The sequence below is a fragment of the Eufriesea mexicana genome, unplaced genomic scaffold, assembly GCF_001483705.2.
Source record: "Eufriesea mexicana isolate 0111107269 unplaced genomic scaffold, ASM148370v2 scaffold18152, whole genome shotgun sequence".
Lineage (NCBI taxonomy): Eukaryota > Metazoa > Arthropoda > Insecta > Hymenoptera > Apidae > Eufriesea > Eufriesea mexicana.
In genome coordinates, this window is record NW_016925480.1 from 229,883 (window position 1) to 252,015 (window position 22,133).

The 22,133-nt window shown below is 30.0% G+C and overlaps 7 protein-coding genes and 1 non-coding gene across 9 annotated transcripts in view; 5 read left to right on the forward strand and 3 right to left on the reverse strand.

Annotated features, from left to right (window-relative positions):
* Rpi (Ribose-5-phosphate isomerase) lies at positions 1-1,363 on the forward strand. Its single transcript, XM_017909476.1, has 6 exons — positions 1-152; positions 249-309; positions 575-690; positions 760-893; positions 959-1,100; positions 1,175-1,363. Exons 1-6 carry the CDS (start codon positions 12-14, stop codon positions 1,361-1,363), a joined length of 783 nt encoding a protein of 260 aa, XP_017764965.1. The 5' UTR covers positions 1-11.
* Positions 1,364-2,117: 754 nt separating this feature from the next.
* TRNAK-UUU (transfer RNA lysine (anticodon UUU)) lies at positions 2,118-2,190 on the reverse strand. Its single transcript has one exon. It is a non-coding gene; the product is annotated as a tRNA-Lys (tRNA).
* A 1,589-nt stretch (positions 2,191-3,779) lies between these two features.
* On the forward strand, positions 3,780-5,209 carry LOC108554258 (uncharacterized). Its single transcript, XM_017909462.1, has 4 exons — positions 3,780-3,785; positions 4,667-4,747; positions 4,816-4,894; positions 4,962-5,209. Exons 1-4 carry the CDS (start codon positions 3,780-3,782, stop codon positions 5,207-5,209), a joined length of 414 nt encoding a protein of 137 aa, XP_017764951.1.
* Positions 5,210-5,480: 271 nt separating this feature from the next.
* Positions 5,481-6,822, reverse strand: LOC108554281 (TNF receptor-associated factor 6). Its single transcript, XM_017909492.1, has 5 exons — positions 6,735-6,822; positions 6,501-6,638; positions 6,231-6,425; positions 5,815-6,059; positions 5,481-5,735 (listed from the first exon to the last, which is right to left on the reverse strand). Exons 1-5 carry the CDS (start codon positions 6,820-6,822, stop codon positions 5,481-5,483), a joined length of 921 nt encoding a protein of 306 aa, XP_017764981.1.
* Positions 6,823-7,477: 655 nt separating this feature from the next.
* Positions 7,478-13,370, forward strand: Dhx15 (DEAH-box helicase 15). 2 transcript variants are annotated; one of them, XM_017909469.1, is made up of 15 exons: positions 7,478-7,619; positions 7,740-7,844; positions 7,918-8,042; positions 8,112-8,236; positions 8,315-8,466; positions 8,537-8,783; positions 8,846-8,990; positions 9,965-10,317; positions 10,417-11,111; positions 11,199-11,429; positions 11,509-11,728; positions 11,884-12,006; positions 12,086-12,276; positions 12,354-12,516; positions 12,588-13,370. In XM_017909469.1, exons 1-15 carry the CDS (start codon positions 7,506-7,508, stop codon positions 12,713-12,715), a joined length of 3,117 nt encoding a protein of 1,038 aa, XP_017764958.1. In that variant the 5' UTR covers positions 7,478-7,505; the 3' UTR covers positions 12,716-13,370. The 2 variants fall into 2 exon arrangements, with proteins under 2 accessions (XP_017764958.1, XP_017764957.1); XM_017909468.1 differs by lacking the exons at positions 7,478-7,619; positions 7,740-7,844; positions 7,918-8,042; ... (2 more) ...; positions 8,537-8,783; positions 8,846-8,990 and adding an exon at positions 9,252-9,390.
* Positions 13,371-14,135: 765 nt separating this feature from the next.
* Roe1 (grpE protein homolog, mitochondrial Roe1) lies at positions 14,136-15,653 on the forward strand. Its single transcript, XM_017909487.1, has 4 exons — positions 14,136-14,373; positions 14,741-15,167; positions 15,251-15,334; positions 15,411-15,653. Exons 1-4 carry the CDS (start codon positions 14,270-14,272, stop codon positions 15,516-15,518), a joined length of 723 nt encoding a protein of 240 aa, XP_017764976.1. The 5' UTR covers positions 14,136-14,269; the 3' UTR covers positions 15,519-15,653.
* Positions 15,654-16,005: 352 nt separating this feature from the next.
* Mlh1 (DNA mismatch repair ATPase Mlh1) lies at positions 16,006-19,112 on the reverse strand. The gene is made up of 9 exons (XM_017909484.1): positions 19,000-19,112; positions 18,856-18,919; positions 18,589-18,788; positions 18,283-18,511; positions 18,022-18,223; positions 16,761-17,952; positions 16,622-16,685; positions 16,364-16,562; positions 16,006-16,298 (listed from the first exon to the last, which is right to left on the reverse strand). The coding sequence occupies exons 1-9, from the start codon at positions 19,110-19,112 to the stop codon at positions 16,006-16,008; spliced, it is 2,556 nt and encodes an 851-aa protein (XP_017764973.1).
* Positions 19,113-20,528: 1,416 nt separating this feature from the next.
* Positions 20,529-22,133, forward strand: part of LOC108554288 (Heat shock protein 70 cognate 1) — a 4,251-nt gene continuing 2,646 nt past the window's right edge. Inside the window, exons 1-2 of the mRNA XM_017909505.1 lie at positions 20,529-20,664; positions 21,341-21,554. Coding sequence (XP_017764994.1) covers positions 21,350-21,554 — 205 coding nt within the window. The 5' untranslated portion in view covers positions 20,529-20,664; positions 21,341-21,349. The remainder of the gene's footprint in view (positions 20,665-21,340; positions 21,555-22,133) is intronic.

Sequence of the window (22,133 nt, forward strand, 5' to 3'; positions counted from 1 at the left end):
AGTACGCACGCATGGTATTTAGCAGAGGTATACGCTTTCAGCTTCGCGCGTTACGAAATAGTTTTAGCGTTGTAAGTGACTTACCAAAAATGGGGCTTCTCGAGAATGCTAAAAAAGTTGCAGCTTACAAAGCAGTCGATGAATACGTGAAGGTAACTTATATTTTAAGATAAATTACGGTGTAATTACAGGTTATACGAATTCACCGGTGTTGCATTATTTAAATTTTGCGCACAATTGTTTTACAGAATAACAGCGTTATCGGAGTTGGTAGTGGATCTACTGTAATATACGTTGTTCACAGGCTCGGTAATGACATTCTATTTTATATATAACTATAATTATTTATAATAAACTTGTCTCATGCATTGCTATAATCTCTAGTTACTTTTTTCATCTAAACATTAGAGGACCTTTGACCTCATCAGGAGATAAGATTGTAATCGATTTAAATGTAATTACAACAAATGTATTCTAATTTAAGAATAGTAAATTTTGTTACATAAAATAGAGATATTGGTAATTCATATTTTTTTAATGTAAGCAAACAATTGATAAAAATTATATTTTTCAGCTGAACGTGTGAAAGAGGAAAATCTTAATGTTGTTTGTATTCCAACTTCATTTCAAGCTCGTCAACTAATATTAAAGAATCATCTTACATTGGGTGACTTGGAAACTTATCCTGAAGTAATAAATAATGTTTTGTTTGTATTATTTATAAAAAGAATCTTTATATTATTACTTGAATATTAACAGTTGGATTGTGCAATTGATGGCGCAGATGAAGTTGATTCTGACATGAATCTCATTAAAGGTGGAGGTGGTTGTTTGCTTCAAGAAAAAATTGTTGCATCCTGTGCCAATCAATTTGTTGTAGTAGCTGATTATACGTAAGTCTTATGTAGGAGAAATAAATTTAACATCAACTTTTACCGATAGTATTTACTAATTATAGGAAAAATTCTCAACAACTTGGTGAACAATACAAAAAAGGTATACCTATTGAAGTAATTCCTATGGCATATACTGCCATTCAAAAAAGAATTGAAGATAATTATGGAGGACTTGCGCAAGTTAGAATGGCTTTAGCTAAAGCTGTAAATATTCTCTATTAAATTTTGTTGTACGTTGATAAATATTACTCGAATTATATTATCTGTCTTTCGCATAGGGTCCAGTTATAACAGACAATGGCAATTTTATTCTTGATTGGCATTTTCCAGAAGGTCTTAGTAACTGGAATAAAATCAACATAGAAATTTCAATGATGCCTGGAGTAGTTGAAACAGGACTCTTTATAAAAATGGCAAAGAAAGTATTCTTTGGAATGCCTGATGGCAGTGTTAAAGAACAGTCTTAAAACGTTATATTTACATTAATTTAAGTGTTAGGATTATATTCTTTGATCTTGACACTAATGACTTAAACTTAGTTTAAAATGATGACAAAAGGATTGATATAATCCTAATTAGGTGTTGTTTCTCTAAAGTAATAATGCATTTTCATATGTACTATTTTTGATTCATTTTCATAATATTCATATTGATTTTAAATCGATTAACTTTTATGTTACATTTTTTTACAAGTACATTTTAAAAGATATTGTGTTCTACAGACTGAAATATTTTCTGTACTTTTTAAATATTTATATTTTAATTTACGGAAAAGCGGAACACTTGAAATACTTAAAAAATGCATATCTTATCATCGAGTTTTCCGTTATTGTGATAATTTTTATTTTAAGTGTGCTATGAAAGGTGCTCAAATAATTGTATACACAATTTGTGTAATAGTCATTCGATGTGCAAACTAAAAGTAAAAATATATAAAAATAGAAATTTTTATATAATATACCGTCTCATTATTACCCTGTAATTCATCATTACTATATTAAAATGTCAAAAACAATTACGATATATACATTTAAATTATGGGTACATTACTCATTTGTATGCATGCGATGTGTGTGTGTGTGTGTGTGCGTCTGTGTGTGTGTTGTGTATGTGCATGATATTATACATAATCTATACGTACATTTATGTTTTCAAATTATTTTTTGGAAAAGTAGATTAAGGTCGTATTTTTCTACTTGATAATAAAACCATAAAAAAGTACGCCCGAACAGGGACTCGAACCCTGGACCCTCAGATTAAAAGTCTGATGCTCTACCGACTGAGCTATCCAGGCGCTTAAGGGTTGAAGGCTTGTAACTTTTAATCATGGAATTTATTGTAGAAAATTAATACTCATATTTTTATTAATGATTATAATTAATGTAATAATATATCAAATATTTATGGAAATTATCCTTATTTTCTTCTCTCTTACTAATATTTTGTTTATATTTAATAACTTCCCTCTATTAATATTTATTTAATTCTACTAAATTTTCTTACTATCATTTTCACATAGTGGTTCTTAGCGAGGAAAATATAACACCTGTTAAAATAATGTTCATTCATTTTATACATGAAGAAAAGAGCCATATACCAAGCGTAATATTTCTCTGTACGCATCTCTTATTCATAAGGTGCAAACCCGTCGTGATTTACGACATTAAGTTGATTAATTTAAGATCGACCATATATTCGGCACGATATTGAAGCGATATAAAGGGAAAAAGAAGTGAAATTTACGCGTGTAAAAATTATATGACTGTAAAGTGTTGTAAGAACTACGAAAACTTAATATCAAATTTTATTTATAGATTCTTGGACATCGTAATAAGAGATATTCAAATCAAGGATTCACGTGCACAACGCGTGTATTATACGACACATATTTCATTTCTATAAAATGCTTCGATTCCAAAAATATTCTGCATGGTACTTTTTTGGAAATCCTTCGTGTTCTATAAATTCGATATTAATTCGTATGCGATGCACGACCGAGTAAATATGTAAAATAAATAAAGCTTAAATATTTAAATGAAATAGGGAGGATAAGGGGTAGTTGCCAAGGGTTGAACAACCTTAACGTAACTCAGCGGGTTCTGATGTGCAAACGTTGTAAGTGCTTAACCCCGGCTGCTTTCCTACAATTTACACGGAATTTCTTATCGGTCAACCTTCTGCTCTTACAGCTTGATCCTCGTATGATATTTTGATCTTGTTTTCGACCTTTGCATATTTATCGAATATAGTTTGCTACTTTTCCAATCGGATATGCGTGGGATGATGCCACAGGGGGTAGAAACCTACTGAAATGTTTCGTAATTGTTTAGGGAACGTACATCTCTGAGATAATACTTTTTCAGGAGAAAGTTACATAAGATCGAAATCAGATACGAAGGAAAAGCTTATCTCTTTTATTCCTTATAAAATATTATTATATATTGTCAAAATATGTTTACAAAAATATGCATTATTTAGCTGCTTCAACATGAAATCCCTTAACCTTTAACGCATCAGTAATTACGCCAGACGAAGCGGATGATACGAATGAAATACGTGCAAGTGCATAGTCTCTATGTTTCTTACATCGTTCGGACTACGGAATATGTGTAAGACTAACAATATTCTGTATAATAAAGGACGTTAAATGTACCGTTCTGAGGACCATTATGAACGGTCATGCGTTCTCCTGGCGCATGTATTTACGCCCTCGAATAATGTCGAAGGAGGGGATGGTATTTGAAGAGCTGACGCGCGATTTCATCCCTCATACGCAGACGTAGCCGAGTCACAGGAAGTTCGAGTCAAAAAGTGCCCCTTCGAGTTCCTACAGGGATCTTTCCTTAAGTTCCAGAAGCTGTACTCTTGTTGCAGAGATTCGACATGAAGGTAATTCTTCTAACTTACCTCTTCTTTCTATCTATCTGAATCTTCAAAGGTTGAAAGAATCTCATTTTCTATGTCTGATAAAAAAAAAAAAGAATTTCTAGAGGATATTTTAATATTGAAATTATTTGAAACGTGCCACGGCTTAGCTACTATTATTTAAGAAGATTTATTTTTACTCGGTAAAATTATCCTTAAGTAAAACACTTTATGTATGCCTCTAAGAGTATTCTCTTATGTATTGTTATAGATTATATGTATATGTAGATTATATATCAATTTACTGGCACGTTGCAATATCGCTTCTAGTTAATAGTTGACAGCTTCTTATAAGGTTCCAATTTGCCTTTTCATTTATCGATATAATTATATACGAAATAGGACATTGCAAGTTCCAAGGAGGAAACCTAGGAAAAAATGTTAAAAGTAATAACAGGTGTTTACTGATCTTATTAGAATATAACTTGCAACTTATTTTTAATCGTAATATCGAATTGATTTATCTGTTTCGTTGGTATATTATATTACAAGTAAAAGTTCAAAATTATCACTTGCATGGACGACGAACTCATCGCTCGAAGGAACGATCGACCGGCTAGTATCGTTCGACATTAATTAACCGCAGTATAAACCTGATTAAAGTCATAAGCAGATTACAACAGTTAACATGTTTGAAAGCTTCATGTGTGATACTTATATAATCGACATGCTTATTAGAAATTACGTATGCCCTAGTAATTATTGAGATTTTCTTCTGGATTTTAATCGTTTTTACTATCGGTTCATTAACGAACGACGTTATGAAGTTCGACAAATAACAAGGATATTTGTCATTTCACTCCAAAAAACAAGAAAAAGTTAAACGTTTTTCCAATTATATACAGGTAATCAACTACGTTTGCTACATCTTCTTCGTACTTGTATGCTTGATGAACATGGTACATTCCGAGAATCCTCAGAACAAGGTATATTGTCATCATATAAACCATCTTAATAATTATTTCGATAATTAACTCGTCAAATTGCTCGTTAGATCGAACAACAATTCTTAAACGCTCTCACGGCAGACGAATCGCAGAAAATGAAGAGACCATTTTGCAATACATTCAGCGGTAAGAAGAATCAAACCTTTGATCCGTTATGAGACACGATTATTCTAAAATGATCAATCATTTGCAGGATGTGGGAAGAAAAGGAATTTCTATGAAAATCGAGCCGATTCTCCGAACCAGGAAGAAAGCGGCAGCATCCGACTTCCGCTTTCTGTCTACAAGGCATTGCTGAGGGCAGCCTCTCAAAATGTTCGCAACACAATTGAACGTGACATGAATGAGTACCAGTTGTCAGGACTGATTCCGCAGGTTTATTTTTCTGGCAGAATGCCTCTTCCTAAGAGGTTCGACATTCCATCATCGTCTCTAGAGTAACTTGAGCGTTTAAATATACGAGTGATGCGAATCATTCGCTAAGAGGAATATTAAAAAATATTTTATTATTCCATTTTATTTTCCTTTCTCGTCTTCATTCGAATAAGAAATTTATTTAAGCGATAGAGTATACGGTTCAAGCACTTCACAAAGTAGGTATTTTCCTTCTACACAACTGCTTGTACTTTTAATGAAACCTGAATAAAGTTAATTAAAGAGTACTAATATCTAAAAAATTACTACATACATGATCTTCCAATTACAAGTTTATCTAAAGATAAACAGTTAGTTTTATCGTAATACTACCATCCCAAACATATCTTGTACTCCTTGATAGATGATCAATAGTAACCGGCAATTTGAAGAAAAGAACCTGTCTCGAGACACTCAATCCAACACATTCTGGATTATCTGGTTGTCCAGTTAATTTTGGACGACCCCAAAAATATTCCGAGCAAAGCGTAGACGGATCCCAGATTCGTGATCGGCGATCTTGTCGCGATTGCTCGGCTGAATGATCTAAAATCTGAAGGTCACGATGGTTTTAATATGGGAGGAGAGCGAGGCTAGTAAAAGCAAAGCGAGGCTAGAATTATTCGTTTTACCTCGAGGCGAATCTTATGTGGAAATGGCCATTCGAGGATGGAATCGTGAGCACCACGAGTCAATCCAACTCCTATGAAAATTGTACCGTCCGGAAAATACCGTGGAGTAACTTTGATGTACATGGCATATCCATTCTGGCCTACGTAAAACGTCGAACTACGTATGGAACGAGCAGTTTTCCAATTGGCAAGCTTCTCGTCGAAATGGTTTATTTGCCAATAATAAAAGAAGAAACCCGTAGACCCTAAAACATATTAAGACACCGTGAAAATTTCGAACGTATTATTTTCTTTTTACTCGGTGTTTTACGACGATTTCATTTCTACATTGTTGACACGTATTTTTCGTTATGGTGTAAGTCGCGAAAATCGAACACTCGAAATAATTTTACTCTTCGACTCTGTTTCATACAAACCGTTTAACGATGACGTTCTTTGGATCGTGTTGTTAAAATTGTCGATCTCAGTCTGTCTTGGAGATATTATACTACTTTGGTATAATTTTGGCAGTGCTCTTTTTTTCTCCAACACTATGTACAATAATGTCTTAATTTCTTCCAGTTCTTTGACTAGAACTTTTTCTAAAGTTTGCAGCTTCTCGTCGATTATTTCTGAATATTTACGAATAGGACTTATGTATTAGAAAATATTTTAACTAGCTGAGAAATTCAAAAATTATTTCTTACTCGCATTACAAGTCCCTGTGAGCACTCTTGTGACACTGGCACGTGCACTTGCGACCAATTCTTCAGTAGCAATTTTACAAGTTGCTTGTTGCGTTTCCGTGACACCTTCGTCGCTCGTTGAGTTAATATTTGCAATGGCTAAGTTAATTTTTTCAATATTTGCACATTTTTTATTATATTATTTGTCAATAGACACGTTACATTAACGTCTCTTACCTTGTTATTAATACTTACTGAGTTTCGAGACGTTTGCATCGCTTGCATCACAGCAAGTTAAATAGAGCGTATTCATATACAAGAACAACAAAACTATCGATGACATCTTGGGGAGTGATCTGTTCTAAGATCATTTGAAATTACATTTATTTAAATAAAAAATCTCGTAAGACCTGGTAATTTTAAAAATAGATTTAACAGCATATTTAAGTAATCGTACCAAAATTCTTCAGTGGCTCCAAATTTGTGAGATACTGTTTAGTTTGAAATAATTCAAGTTTTAGTAGATAAGATTTATATCTTGTTCGTGATTTGATCACCATGTGACTGCCCTCTGTATCTCCCATGAATTGTAAAATATAGGTGAATCCCTACCCCCTTTGCGATTAATTTATCAATAGAAATCATTTCTCTTGAATAAACAATATAATATATATGTACATATCTAACGACTATATATATAATATGTACAATTAATTTTCTTTCTTAAATAATTTTAAATGTAAACATTCTTACATACGTTTTATTATATATACAGAGTTTTAAACGAATAACTATTTGAATAAAATAAACTGTCTTTTATGTTATTTAAAACAAATAAAATAATAAAACCAATTTATTTACGTGTATTTGTTACAAAAAAAAATAGTGTATGCAGATTTTTTGTCAAAAGATATGTTTAGTCATTTGGCGGTTTTTTTGACAGTCGCGTGGTAACGCGCGTGGATATAGATGGTGATTTTGGCTTTTGTCATTTTTACTCCAAATTGAGTTATATTTAATAACAAAATGAGTGAAAATATACAAGGAACATTTGTTTCGGAAAAAGTTTCTAAAATTAGGTGGAAACACGAAGATTTTGAGGATGCTACTAATTTTATAACTGGTAGTTGGGATGATCCGGTAAGGTTAACTCCAGCAAACTTAACCTATTGTATCCTCGTGTACATATAAATCATATGTGATTATTGTATTAAATCATATTAACCATTTACAGTATCAGAATTTTTTATTTAACTATAGGTAAATAAAATAACTCATTGGACGTTTCAAATGAACGACGATGGTGAATCTTATCCGGCAGTTGTTTCATCATACCCGATTCTCGGAGATGTTACTGAGATAAAGGTTTTTATTTATTTAATAAAAGATACGTTCTTCGATTTTTTTTTTTTTTATGAGTATTTTATTATTTTTACAGTTTATTTCAAAAGATTTTTTCGTGGTATCAACATCCATAGGCACTGTTAGATTGTTACAGATACATGAAAATCCATACTCTCAATTTAAAGAACACATGTCATGGGAATTTATACATAGATTTATGTAAGTTTTATTAATTAGAAATATTTTATTTATTATATGCCGTATGTTTAATTAATATTCTTTTAACAGTAACACAAGTGATTATGCATCTTGCACTGGACTTTCTACATTTGAACAAGACATAGTTTCAGTGGGCGAAGATGGGAAGATTAATCTTCTAACAGCTGGACAGAAGCAACCAGTCAGAGTTATTGGTACCATATAATTTTATTCTGTGTATACAATATTTATTTTGTGTACTAATTTTACAAATAATTAAATTTATTTTTTAGATCATGCTGATAGTTGCTCTATATATTGTATTGATTTCTTAAGGCACAATGAGATACTTACAGGAAATTTAAGGGGACATATGAAAGTTTGGGATTTAAGAAATGATCAAGATCTTCCTGCTACAACATTTATGCTTTCTGATCAAGCAAAAGTATGACCTGTTTAATGTTTTCACTTCTAAGGAGTTTCTTATTCACCAAAGTAAAAATATACTTTTACAGACAGAAGCTACAAGTATAGCTCACCATCCAACTCAAAGACATATTGTTGTGGCTGGTGGTGGTGATGGCAGTTTAACAGTTTGGGACTTAAGGCATAATACGTATCCAATGTCCCAACTTAATGCTCATGCTAAAGCTGTTAGTGAAATACTATTTCATCCTGATAGACCAGAAAATTTATTTACATGTTCAGGAAGTGGTGAATTGTGGCATTGGAATAATGCTCAACATTCAAAACTGAGTTTAGGTAAGTTTCATAATGAAAAAATTTTATCGTATATTAACTAATATTGTGCATTATTCTTTTAGATCCTACTAATACACATTGGTTAAATACAATTGGTACAAATGGTAAAGTTAATGTAATGTCACTCTGTAGTGCTATGCACAAGTCCATAAATAGTATTGATGTTGATAGATCAACATTACTTTTTGGATGTGATAATGAAGCAATGTATATTGTTAGGAATATAGCTGTTTAATGACTAGCTTATTCTAATTATATTTTTTCTAATTGTAACATATGGAAAAATAAATATCTTTTTTATTATAAGTCTATTTATTTCTTGATAATATTTTATATTGCTCATCTTTGCTTAAATTTAAAATTACCCGCGTTTGGAATGTATTTCTTAAACACTGTTGCGCCATAGTTATTTTATGGTATCTGTAGCTCCATCTCTCGTTGCTTTTAGTCATTATGATTACAGGAAACTTTAGCCTGTTAGTTTGCCATTTTGTGACGCCTTCTGTGGAAGTTCGTAAACAGATTTTGCTTTACTTGCCTCCGGAGGGACAAGAATTATGTCAAAACGGAGAATCGAGGTTGTGGATCCGTATATTAAACGGAGGCGGTGAGTGTTCTAATGTATTTTAAATGTAAAAATTAAAAAATACGATAAGATGTTTTGCCATGTGCATTGTTACAAGTTTTTATAGTTCTATCGCTCATCTCATTGAACAAATCTCATTTCCTCAAAATAGTCTATGCAAATGAATTTGATTAGATGAATAATAATATAATGAAAAAATTTTATAAATGTAACATTCTAAACTTATAAAATAATTCTCTTCTGTTGCTGTTGACTTGTTTGGTCAACTCAACTATAAAGGTTCTCAACTAGATTTCTCTTTCTGCGAATAGATTGTACATTAATATTTGTGGGAAAACATAATTTTAAACGATACTTAAAATATACGTGTTAGAATTAATTATTAATTTATATAAAAATTTGATATGTCATTAAAAATCATTTGTCTTCTATTTGATTAGTTTTCATAACCAATCAAGTGTTCTCAACTTTTATTATTTTTATAATGTCATCATACATACATTGTTTCCATTATATTATTATAAAAGTAAGGAAAATAATTTTTAAGTAATAAAATTGACTTTATATATTCCATGGTTTACCTGTTGTTTCACAGAGATGATTCAGCCACATCTAATAGCACAACTACACCTTCGACAGCACCAAAAAGCCAAGTTCAGCTAAATCCTTATAATAGTTTACCTCTTACACCAAGATATCATGAATTTTATAAAAAAAGAATCACTCTACCGGTATTTGAATATCGTGCTGATTTCATGCGATTATTGTTACAACATCAATGTATCGTACTTGTTGGAGAAACAGGTTCAGGTAAAACTACACAAATACCACAATGGTGTGTAGAATATTCAATGAATTGTAATAAGGGAGTTGCTTGTACTCAACCAAGAAGAGTAGCAGCTATGTCTGTTGCACAAAGAGTATCAGAAGAAATGGATGTTATATTAGGTATATATTATGCCCTCTTAATTTTAAAGATTTTTATATATCTTTTAATTTAGAAATTATGTCATCTATGTATGTTTTCCATGTTAATCTATCAAACAGGCCAAGAAGTGGGGTACAGTATTCGTTTTGAAGATTGTAGTAGTCCGAGAACTATATTGAAGTATATGACTGATGGTATGCTTCTTCGTGAAGGCATGTCAGATCCTATGCTTGATGCTTATCAAGTGATACTGTTGGATGAGGCTCATGAAAGAACTTTAGCTACAGACTTACTTATGGGTGTGTTAAAAGAAGTGATTAAACAGAGACCAGATTTGAAACTTGTGATTATGAGTGCAACTTTAGATGCTGGAAAATTTCAACAGTATTTTGATAATGCACCTTTAATGAATGTACCTGGCAGAACTCATCCTGTTGAAATTTATTATACTCCTGAACCTGAAAGAGATTACTTAGAAGCTGCTATTAGAACTGTTACTCAAATACACATGTGTGAGGAAGTAGAAGGAGACTTGCTCCTATTCTTAACTGGTCAAGAAGAAATTGAAGAAGCTTGTAAAAGGATCAAAAGAGAAATGGATAGTCTAGGTCCAGATGCAGGAGAACTTAAATGTATACCACTTTATTCCACACTGCCTCCAAACCTTCAGCAAAGAATCTTTGAACCAGCACCACCTACGAAACCAAGTGGTGCTATTGGTAGAAAAGTAGTAGTTTCAACTAATATCGCGGAAACATCGTTAACTATCGATGGTGTTGTTTTTGTAATAGATCCTGGATTTGCAAAGCAAAAGGTATTAAATCGTTTTCAATCTTTCTTTCTTTCTTTCTTTCTACTATTTTTAAATAATTTTGTTAATATACATTGTATCTTTTAACAGGTATATAATCCTAGAATTCGTGTAGAGTCTCTACTTGTATCACCTATTAGTAAAGCTTCTGCTCAGCAAAGAGCTGGTAGAGCTGGTCGTACAAGGGCTGGAAAATGTTTTAGATTATATACAGAGAAAGCATATAAAAACGAAATGCAAGATAATACTTATCCTGAGATTTTAAGATCCAATCTTGGGAGTGTTGTATTACAGTTAAAGAAACTTGGTATTGACGATTTGGTATGTTATATTTTTTATGAAAATAATTTACTCTTTATGCTTTAAATATTTATTTTCACAATGCATTTATTTACTTTAGGTACATTTTGACTTTATGGATCCACCTGCACCAGAAACACTTATGCGAGCGTTGGAACTCCTTAATTATTTGGCTGCTTTAGACGATGATGGAAATCTCACAGATTTGGGTGCTGTGATGGCAGAATTTCCATTAGATCCTCAATTGGCAAAAATGCTCATTGCATCTTGCAATCATAACTGCAGTAATGAAATATTAAGTATTACTGCCATGTTGTCAGGTACAGTATTATTAAGAACATTTCCTTTTGTGACACTATTAGGTACATATTTGTTTTGAGTATAAAGTAATTTTAATACAATAAAAATAAAAGTTAGTAAGTCAGGATCATGGTAAGGTAACGTGGTGTTAAATTGATGATTGATATTGTATTAGTCCCACAGTGTTTTGTGAGGCCAAATGAATCAAAGAAAGCTGCGGATGATGCTAAAATGCGATTTGCACACATCGATGGAGATCACTTGACATTACTAAATGTATATCACGCTTTCAAGCAAAGTAGGTATTTATGATTTTTTTGAGCTTACATTATATTTTTGTTAAATTATAATTTTTTTTTTTTTTTTTTCTTTTATAGATTTTGAAGACCCACAGTGGTGTTATGATAATTTCGTTAATTATCGATCTTTAAAAAGTGGTGACAATGTTAGACAACAACTTAGTAGAATAATGGATAGATTTTATTTAAAACGTACTTCAACAGATTTTACATCAAAAGATTATTATATTAATATCAGAAAAGCGCTTGTGAGCGGTTTTTTCATGCAGGTAAAAATATTTAATTTTTACAGGAAAAAATTTTCTCGGGTACATGGTATTACCTCTTTCTTTTTTATGTATACCAGGTCGCTCATTTAGAAAGGACTGGTCATTATTTGACTATAAAAGATAATCAAATTGTACAGCTTCATCCAAGCAGTTGTTTAGATCATAAACCTGAGTGGGTAATATATAACGAGTTCGTGCTTACGACCAAAAATTATATCAGAACAGTTACAGATATTAAACGTAAGTTATACTTGCATTTTTAAATAATATGGAATAAATGTTGTTGTTATAATTGTAATACTTTTTTATAGCTGATTGGCTGCTTAAAATTGCACCACAATATTATGATTTACAAAACTTTCCACAATGTGAAGCAAAGAGACAGTTGGAAGTAATCCAAACGAAGTTAGATTCAAAACAGTATCAGGAAGGATTCTAACCTCTATATATTTTAGCTATCTTCAAAAATGGTGTCAAATGATTGATAATGTGTGATTGATCTGTGTTTGGCATTGTATCAGACACAATTAATTCAAATATGAAGCCAAAACACATACTAAACTTTGTGAGACGTGGTCGAAAGGATAGTCGTCTGCTCTGTATTTTCACTTAAAACGTATAAAGAAAAAGACAAATTTTAAGAACATTTATAATTTTGTACAAGGATTAACAAAACTTGTACATTTTTTTGAGTTCGCGTGCCGAACAAATTGAGCGTTTGTAAACTTTATTCTATCTTGACATGAAACAATGAAATTTGACCTTTGATCTACCAGAAGGCACGCGAACAATATAGTTGATTGATAAATGATTTATTTATGTACATTAAAAAAATGTAATAACTAAGTAATTTTACCACTAGAATTTGTTGGTCAACGTTTGCACACTCGGAATGTAATACTAGATAAAAATAGATTAATTTTTGTATTAAATGTTGAACAAGTATGCCAGATAAGATGTATACAATGCTTGCTATCGATAATCGAAGGGCAATGACATTACATAACCTTCAATACAAATTATATCTGTTTGCTGTTTTTTCTTAAAATCAAGTAGTACTCTTTTATGTGTTATATATTTCACTTCTTCCAAGTACACACATCTGAAAACATTACATATTTATTATAATTTTATTATGATTGAGATGTGCAAGTAACTTATACAATGTTTCTTTTGTTTGAGATCAATAGAATTACACTGTAATACTTTTACATAAAGATAAATGAAAAATATTTCTATCATGCAAAAGGTAAATATAAGAAAATAAGGATACAACCATAAAATATATTATGAAAGATCTTAAAAAAAAAAAAAAACCTATTTGATAGGTTTGGAGAAATCAAATTATTCTTATTTATAAATGCTAGTATAATACAAATTGCAAATCATTATTGGTGGGAGAACTTAACGTACGAGTTATCTCTACAAGATAATAAACAAATTAAGCTTAATTATTCAAATGACAAATTTGCAATGCTATCCGGATTAACATACTGCATGCATTAAAAAATATGAACTTTTGTAGCTTATTTTAGATTTGAAAGTTTCTAAATAGTTCGAGATACTATCACGCTATAAAATTAATTTTTCTAATCAAGATATAATGTCACTGTTTAAAATCTCTTGCTTGTTTACCATGTTAAATAATAATTTCAGTTTTTGTAAATAAAAGATATGCAGGTATTAAAAGAACATATAGAATCAGAAAAGTTACGATCACGAACAGTTTTCATTGTATTGTACCACTTCATTCCAATAAAATATTGAAAATATGATACAATTGTAATAATTGTCAATAAATTAATTTTCAATCTTAATATTTATACAAACATAGTGAGCAATTATAATCAGAAATTTAATAATATGTTTTACGTAATACATTGAAATATTTTGTGGTTAAAGCTTTCTTATCTCCATTCTTATGTTGCAAGAGATGTTTGAGAACCACTGAAAAAGCACGAGGATCGCTGTATTTCATCATTTGCCGATTTTCATGAAATTAAGAATGATGGCATCGTTCGTAGTACCGGTTGCAACGAGATTTACTCGTGTCACAATTGATAGTTTGCACAACATAAATAAAAATATTTTACTTAGGTAAGACTATATGTTTTGTAGTTCATTATATTATTAAAATAGACAAATTCATTGAACGTGTATTGCAACATATATATAAAGGTTAGATTGCTAAATAGTGTTTATTTCTTTATTGTTATAACATTTTTTTAAATAAAATTGTAATATATTTAATAAAGAGGATAATATTTTGTAAAGTTGTGAAAAATTTAAATAAAACCTCATATAGTTATTTGGTTATATCATTAGTAAACAATTTCAATAATACTTTATGGTAAGAAGTATCTTAATAAATAAGTAAAAATATGTTAATAATAATTTATTTTGAAATACTTCTTTTGGGAAGAAAGAGAAAGAATGTTTTTAAATCATTCTTGATGATTTTAAGGTTAACTCAACCATCACATGTTTGTTGGCAAAGGCAAGAGTATAGTACAATTACAGAAGAGCAAAAATCTGAAAGTGGGGAATCTCAATCTACAATATTGGAACTTACAGAAAATGAAAAAAAATTGAAAGCAGACATTGAACTTCTTAATAAAGAGTTAACAGATCTTAAGAGTTACAAAAATGAGGTAGAAGATAAATACAAAAGAGCACTTGCTGATGGAGAAAATCTGAGAGTTCGATTAAATAAACAAATTGAAGATGCAAAAATGTTTGGTATTCAGGGATTTTGTAAAGATCTTTTAGAAGTAGCAGACATTCTAGGTAAAGCTACAGAAAGTGTACCAAAAGATGAACTTACAAAAAAGAATCCTCATTTAAAAACATTATTCGAAGGTTTAAAGATGACAGAGGCACAGTTACATAAAGTAAATAAGAAAATATGATTCAACTACATTTCTATATAATAAAAAAATGTATTAAATTATTACTTTGAAACATGTTTGTATAGGTGTTTAAAAAACATGGTTTAGTTTCATTAAATCCATTGAATGAAAAGTTTGATCCTAATCAACATGAAGCATTGTTTCAACAAGTAAAATTTTTGTGTTTTATTTATATGTATTATAGTGTATTATACAAATAATAACAAGAAGCATATTTTTTTGTAGGAGGTTGAAGGTAAAGAACCAGGAACAATTGTTGTTGTGTCTAAATTGGGCTATAAATTACATGAACGAGTAGTAAGACCAGCATTGGTTGGTGTTGCCAAAGGATAATTTGTGGTTATATATTAAGTAAAGTGGGATTAAATACAATCTCATATGAGGTACCCGTGAATGAAATATTGGCACATATATATTGTAATTAAAATTTAAATGTAACACATCAAAGTATGAATGTCAGATAATTGATATACTAAACAAAAACAAATTTTATCAAAAATAAACTTGTTCTTATTCTATAAGATTTAAAAAACGTGTAATATGATCTGAATTTTCATATTTCTTTGATGTAAATAGACATGTACGTATTTAAATAAGTCATTTCTTTTATCACACCAACTTTTTATTTGTTACATTCCATTAAAGTAGTATACAAAGATAATTTTTAATTTAGTAGAAAATTTATTATGAAGTTCATAAAAATAAATACATTATAAGGCAATATCATAAATAGCATTGTCTTTTGGTCATAGTGTAACTTAACATTATTATTAAATAGAAGATATTTATCTTTTATGATAATCAATTTTATCTTAAAAGTTCAACATCTTTCAAAAACTTTGTACAAATCAGGCAAATTGGCTATTTGTAATATTGTTGAATCATGTGTAAAATGTTTAGGGGGAAGAAAACTCTCTTTAATTGCAGAATATAAAACATGTTCTGTAATGTATTTCCAATCGTAAGTATCATGCATGAAACTTACTTGACTATAGTATCTTGCTGTTTCTGTACAAATACTTCGAAGACACGGTTGTTCTGATGACCACTCTACTTCTGTAGCTAAACGTAATATATAGAGAGGAAGACCTTCCACAGACGGAAAATATTTTTCTGGAAAGCAAATTAATTTTGTATTGCATTTAAGAAATAGATAATTTATTAAAATATATACTTACCCAATAATACTGGTAAAGATTTTAAATTTCCCTTTTTATCTATAACAATAGAAAAATACTCTTTTAACATATCTGCCTTTTCCAGTAATAATTCTTTAACACTTGTAGCTAATTCCTCTTTTGATCCATCTTCTTCTGTCCACCCAGCTTCTTTAGTATCTAATCCTAATAGAGCTATGTCGTATAATGGAAGTGCTTCCTGCAAATGAGTATAAAATACAATATAGTAACAGTAATTTTAATAATTTGTGTACATACCGAAAATTTGATGATTCCATAATTTGCAAAATCATACAGCATAATTTCATAAAATAGTTGTTGCCTAAATAAAAAAGAAATGTAACTTAACTTTTAATGTATAAGAATATTTTATGTAAATACATATATTGATGCTCACGCTAATTTTTGTGTATCACAAAGATACAAATTGACTCCACTTTGAATTAAAGCAGAGGACTGATCTATACAACCAATAAAAGATAATTCTGATAAAATTTGTTTTAGACCGTCATGACATGCATCTTCTACTTCTTTACGTAATTTTAAGACGCTCGTCAATTTTACTTCTCTTCTAAAATTATTTATTGAATAAGATTTAAACTCATATGAACTTCCATTGGCATTTTTATTGCTATCACTTTCTTCTGGCGTTTGTGCAATAATATCTTGCGTTTCATCAGGTTTATTACTTTCTTCTGATTTTGAATGTTTTATTTCTTCTTTGTGTATACTATTTTTTTCCATCTTTGCTTCTTGTGATATATTGCTTTTACTTCCAAAGCATTTATATACTTGCTTACGTGCTTTATCTGCGATAACGTCAATGCAATCTTCTTTCATAGAATCATCTACTGTACTTTCGTCATTTGTAATTTCTAAAACATCTTGGGTATTATTTAATGTATACTCATCTTCATTAATATTTTGATTACATAAATCTGGATTGGATTCATCAGGTGTTGAATCTAATATAGATGGACTTGTATTATTTATAATATTACTCCATGGAGAACTAGATTTTTCTGTTGCTATTGCTTCAGCATGCGTCGACGTATCTTTTTGTTCTGTATCATTTACATTTCGTGTTAAGCACTGTATTTTTTCAGTTTCTTTTTCGTTATTGCTTGTAGTATTTTCAACGTTTGTGTTATTTAAATCAATTTGATTGTTGTTATCATTTCTAGCACATTTCATTGCTGAATGAATGGTAAAATTAAATTTGTCCAATTTTTGATTAGATGCATCAGTTCTGATCATATCCTGAGGTCGAACTTTTTTTACTTTATCATTATTATCTTTCTCATATTCCGGTAAAACTTCTTTTAAAACTTCTTTAGTGATATCTACTTTTGGTAGTCGTGCTTGCACATAAAATGTTCTAGAAGCACTATTCCCAGATAATTTTTCGTCTAAAGCAAGTTTCATTTTTTCAATGATAGAATTTTCATGAAGGAATCTAACTTCATATTTCGTTGGATGTACATTGACATCAACATTTTGTGGATTAATTTCTAAAGACACATAACACCATGGATGGGTCTTTTTTGGAAGATAAAACGTATATAGTTCTTCTAACATTTTTCGAATAGCTAAAATAAAATGTTTATAAAATTTATGTTTTATATATAAAAACTGTGTTATGATACTTGGAAACTTACAAGAAGATTCTACTAATCTGTTATTAATGAATAGGAGAAATACCATCTTCTTATTTGTATAATTTGGATTTGTTATTAAAGCATGCATTTTAAATTTATAAACATCATCTTCAAGTTCCACTTCTAATAATTCACGAAATACAGGATTACCATAAAGTATTCTAATATTACTCATTTTAGTTGAGTTATGTGGTGTACGAACCTAAATATTAAAGATACACTTATATGCAACTGTTCAACTGTTTATATATTATGAAGTACCTGAGGTGTTATTTCACCATGTTTCTTTAGTATGAATCCAACATTAGGATTATGTATTGCATATTTTGTAACTACATCTGTGATTCTGTTAAATTCTTCAGCTGAATTTGATAAAGCTTTTCTTCTTGTTGCAACATTATAAAACAAATTCTCAATTACTATAGTAGTGCCTTGATTTCCAGCACATGCTTTAGGTGGTGCTTTTAGTTTACTATCAACATATGATGCCCTAGTATGAAAAAAATAAAAAATGTGTAGAAAGTGTATTTAAAATTTTACAAAATATCTTTAAATATTTAAACATACTTATAAGCACATTTTTCATTTGCAGTTTTTGTTGTAATTGTTAAAAGTGATATGTGACTAATACTAGCCAAGGCTTCACCACGAAATCCATAAGTTGATATTGTTTGAAGATCTTCAAACGTTTGTAACTTACTTGTTGTAAATCGTTCACAAACAATTTCCATATCTTCTTTCCTAATACCTGTTCCATTATCTTGAATCTGAAAATCAATGATAAATGTTCTATCATACTAATTACTTTTTCGTTCAAATAATTAGAGAAAATACCTGTAATAATTTTAATCCACCCTCTTTAGCAATAATTTGTATATTACTTGCTTTTGCATCAAGACTGAAATATTTGTAGTTAGTTAATTAAATTTATATTGTAAAAGAAATACACGTAACAAATGTAATTTTTGAGTATATAACCTGTTTTCGATTAATTCTTTTAATGCATTTGCTGGTCTCTGTATTACTTCACCAGCTGCAATTCTATTTACTACAGTTTCATCTAATTTCTTAATTTTCCCCGGTGTATTCATTTTCAATGACACTGCTTCTAGATTTTGATAGAAATTTCAAGAAGTGGAAGTCAAATATTACGCTACATTACTCATTGCGATTAAGATATATACGATGCAATATAATTACATTTCTAATAAAAAAGAAGTGAAAATAAAAACTTTACTTTTAAAAGATAAACCTTCTTTATTTATAACAAAAGTGACTCTAAATCTATTTTCGCGCCAAACTTTTGAAGCAAAAACTGAAGCGTATATTCATTTATTCATGTAAGATTGCCACTTCAATAAAACATATGAAGGTAAATATGTTATAATATAATATTAATTTTATTATATTGTTATATTAATAAAATTTTCAAGGGAATTTCAATAGAATATTTTTAATAGTATATAAATAATGCAGAAAATATGCATATTAACATTGATTTTTGGTTGTTATTAGATTTCGAAAGATGATTTGCATTTGCTGTCCCCTACTATCTAGCTAAAGTTATTTTTACATAATGTATTCTTCTAGTATCGCAGCCACATGCAGATATTAACATATTTAGTAACAGTCAATCTCACGTGATGTAATAGTAAGTTATAAAGCAGTTATATTAATTCACTGATGTAAATTAAGCTCTTCTTAAATTAGAATACGTATGCAAAGTGAGATATGTAGAAATTGCTATATAGCTATGATATGTTTATGCAAATTTATTTTTATAACGATCATCGAACTGCTCTGAATTTATATATAACTACATTTGAATGTTTCTAGTGTAAATATATTTGTGAAGTTGACAAATCTTTTACTTGAAGATGATGTTATTTAAGAGAATAATATTTTTAATATTTTAAATGTAATTTAATTATATGTAAACCAAAATATTTAGCATATATTTGGACTACGTGATCGAACGTAGATTTTGCATTATACTATTTTTAGTTGTTTATAGTTTTTATATTAAATGAAGATTTATGTAAAGAAATATAATGTATGTTTATATTAATAGTATATTAAATTACATTTATTTATTTATTATATATCTGAACATTTATATAAAAATCTTCTTTTACGTAAGGTATATATACTGGAAGTATTAGTAATATGCTAAGTTATTTGTATTTTTCTATATCATTGATGTTATCGATGAGTATAATTTTATCTAGGCAGTTAAGTTTCTGACAAACAAGAAAAGATTTAACGTGCTAATTATAACTGTGATCTTCAATGCAATACGTTCCAGTACGTTCCCGTGTTTCTTCCATCATGATTGTTTTCTCTTTCTTTCCTTATGCTATGTCTCGCTTTGATATATTTATCTTCGTTCTGGATGCGTCTAGAACTTTGAGCCAATGAAAATGCGCCTTTGAATCACCAAGTTGCCACGATTGGTCATCCATAGAAATTTCTCGAAGCGCGAGATTTGGTGTATTAAAAGGCCGCCGTGCATACGGCGCTCAGTCAGACTTCCATACGCAAGAAGAGAACATTGTACTTAAGTGGAAATTGTTAGACTACTGCTGTTACTACTACACTACTACTACTACTACGATTTTCTCGTGATATACGAACGATCAAAAAGTAAGTGTATTTGAATACATTGTGATAATACGGTTTATAATTTATTTATTTAGTGAATTTTTCGTTACGGTCAAGTGTGCAGATGTACTAGATACTGGAAACGTGTTGAAGTTGCATCATGTCTGTAAAGTATCGACACGCCCGAGTCAATACGATTGTTTCTTTTTTTCCTTTGGATTTAAAAATGATTTAATATAAGTTTTACCGTTGGATTTCGAGCATCGAGACTTGTGCCGGGTTGTGCTTTTGTTGTGCGTTTCAGTTTCTCGTAAATTTGTTAACAATTGGTAATTCGAAACAAATTTTACCTCAACTAAGTGATTATAAGTCGATTATAAATAGAACGTAAAATTGTAGTTGCTATAGCGATACGAAAATTTGTGAGTTATCTTACTTTTTTTTTTTTGTTACGTCTTATCACTGAATATTATTTTTGTGCATTTTCTTCGCAAAATCAAATAATAAGTTAACGTTATTTGGGCTACTTATGAAGTATGTCAGTATGACTGTTGAAATGGCCTTGTGCAGTTATTGCGTCGTACTGTTATAAACGTGTACTATGCTACTCGAAAATATAGCTACGGGTTGAATGTTAGAAGAAAAATTTGCAAATTTAAATCGATCTAATTTTTTTAATACTTTTTTACTAATATATTTTTAATTTTATTTTTTGCAGCGATAAAATATGGCGAAGGCTCCAGCAGTTGGAATCGATTTGGGCACTACGTATTCATGCGTAGGTGTCTTCCAGCATGGAAAAGTTGAGATTATTGCAAACGATCAAGGAAATCGAACAACACCCAGCTATGTTGCTTTCACGGATACTGAAAGACTGATTGGCGATGCGGCTAAAAATCAGGTCGCAATGAATCCAAACAACACCATTTTTGGTAAGTAAAATCAACACAGAATTATCATTTTATATAATTTTTATCCTCATACCTTCTTTATTTTTTATCCCGTAATATATTTCATTATTCTACTGTAATGGTTTGTAATCGTATATATTATTATGAATATTATTTATGAATATAAATAATAATAATATTATCGATATTTCGAAAAAATATACATAACGAATTCTTTTTGAAAAGATTTTCAAATAGTTGCACTGTTTTTGGAATCTTAATATAACTGTTCGTGCGTGTTACATAACAGTTAGTCCATTATATCGATCTTCTATAGTTTTCTTCAGGAAATTTCTCTCACGTTTGCTTTGTGTTTATATGCATACGAGAGTTCACCTTCTGGCCGTTAGCAGTTGGAGAATAATACACGCCATGTAGTGTTGAATTTCATTACTGACCTTGTACTAACACACTCTTCGTACTACATTTACATTTGTGTTCGTTTCTTTTTCATTGTCGCGAGCTATAAAGAGGTGATACAAAATCTCTGCGCACTGCACCATTGCGTGACTGAAACATATATTATTACCTTACGTTTTTCTACCTACAATTGTAATATAT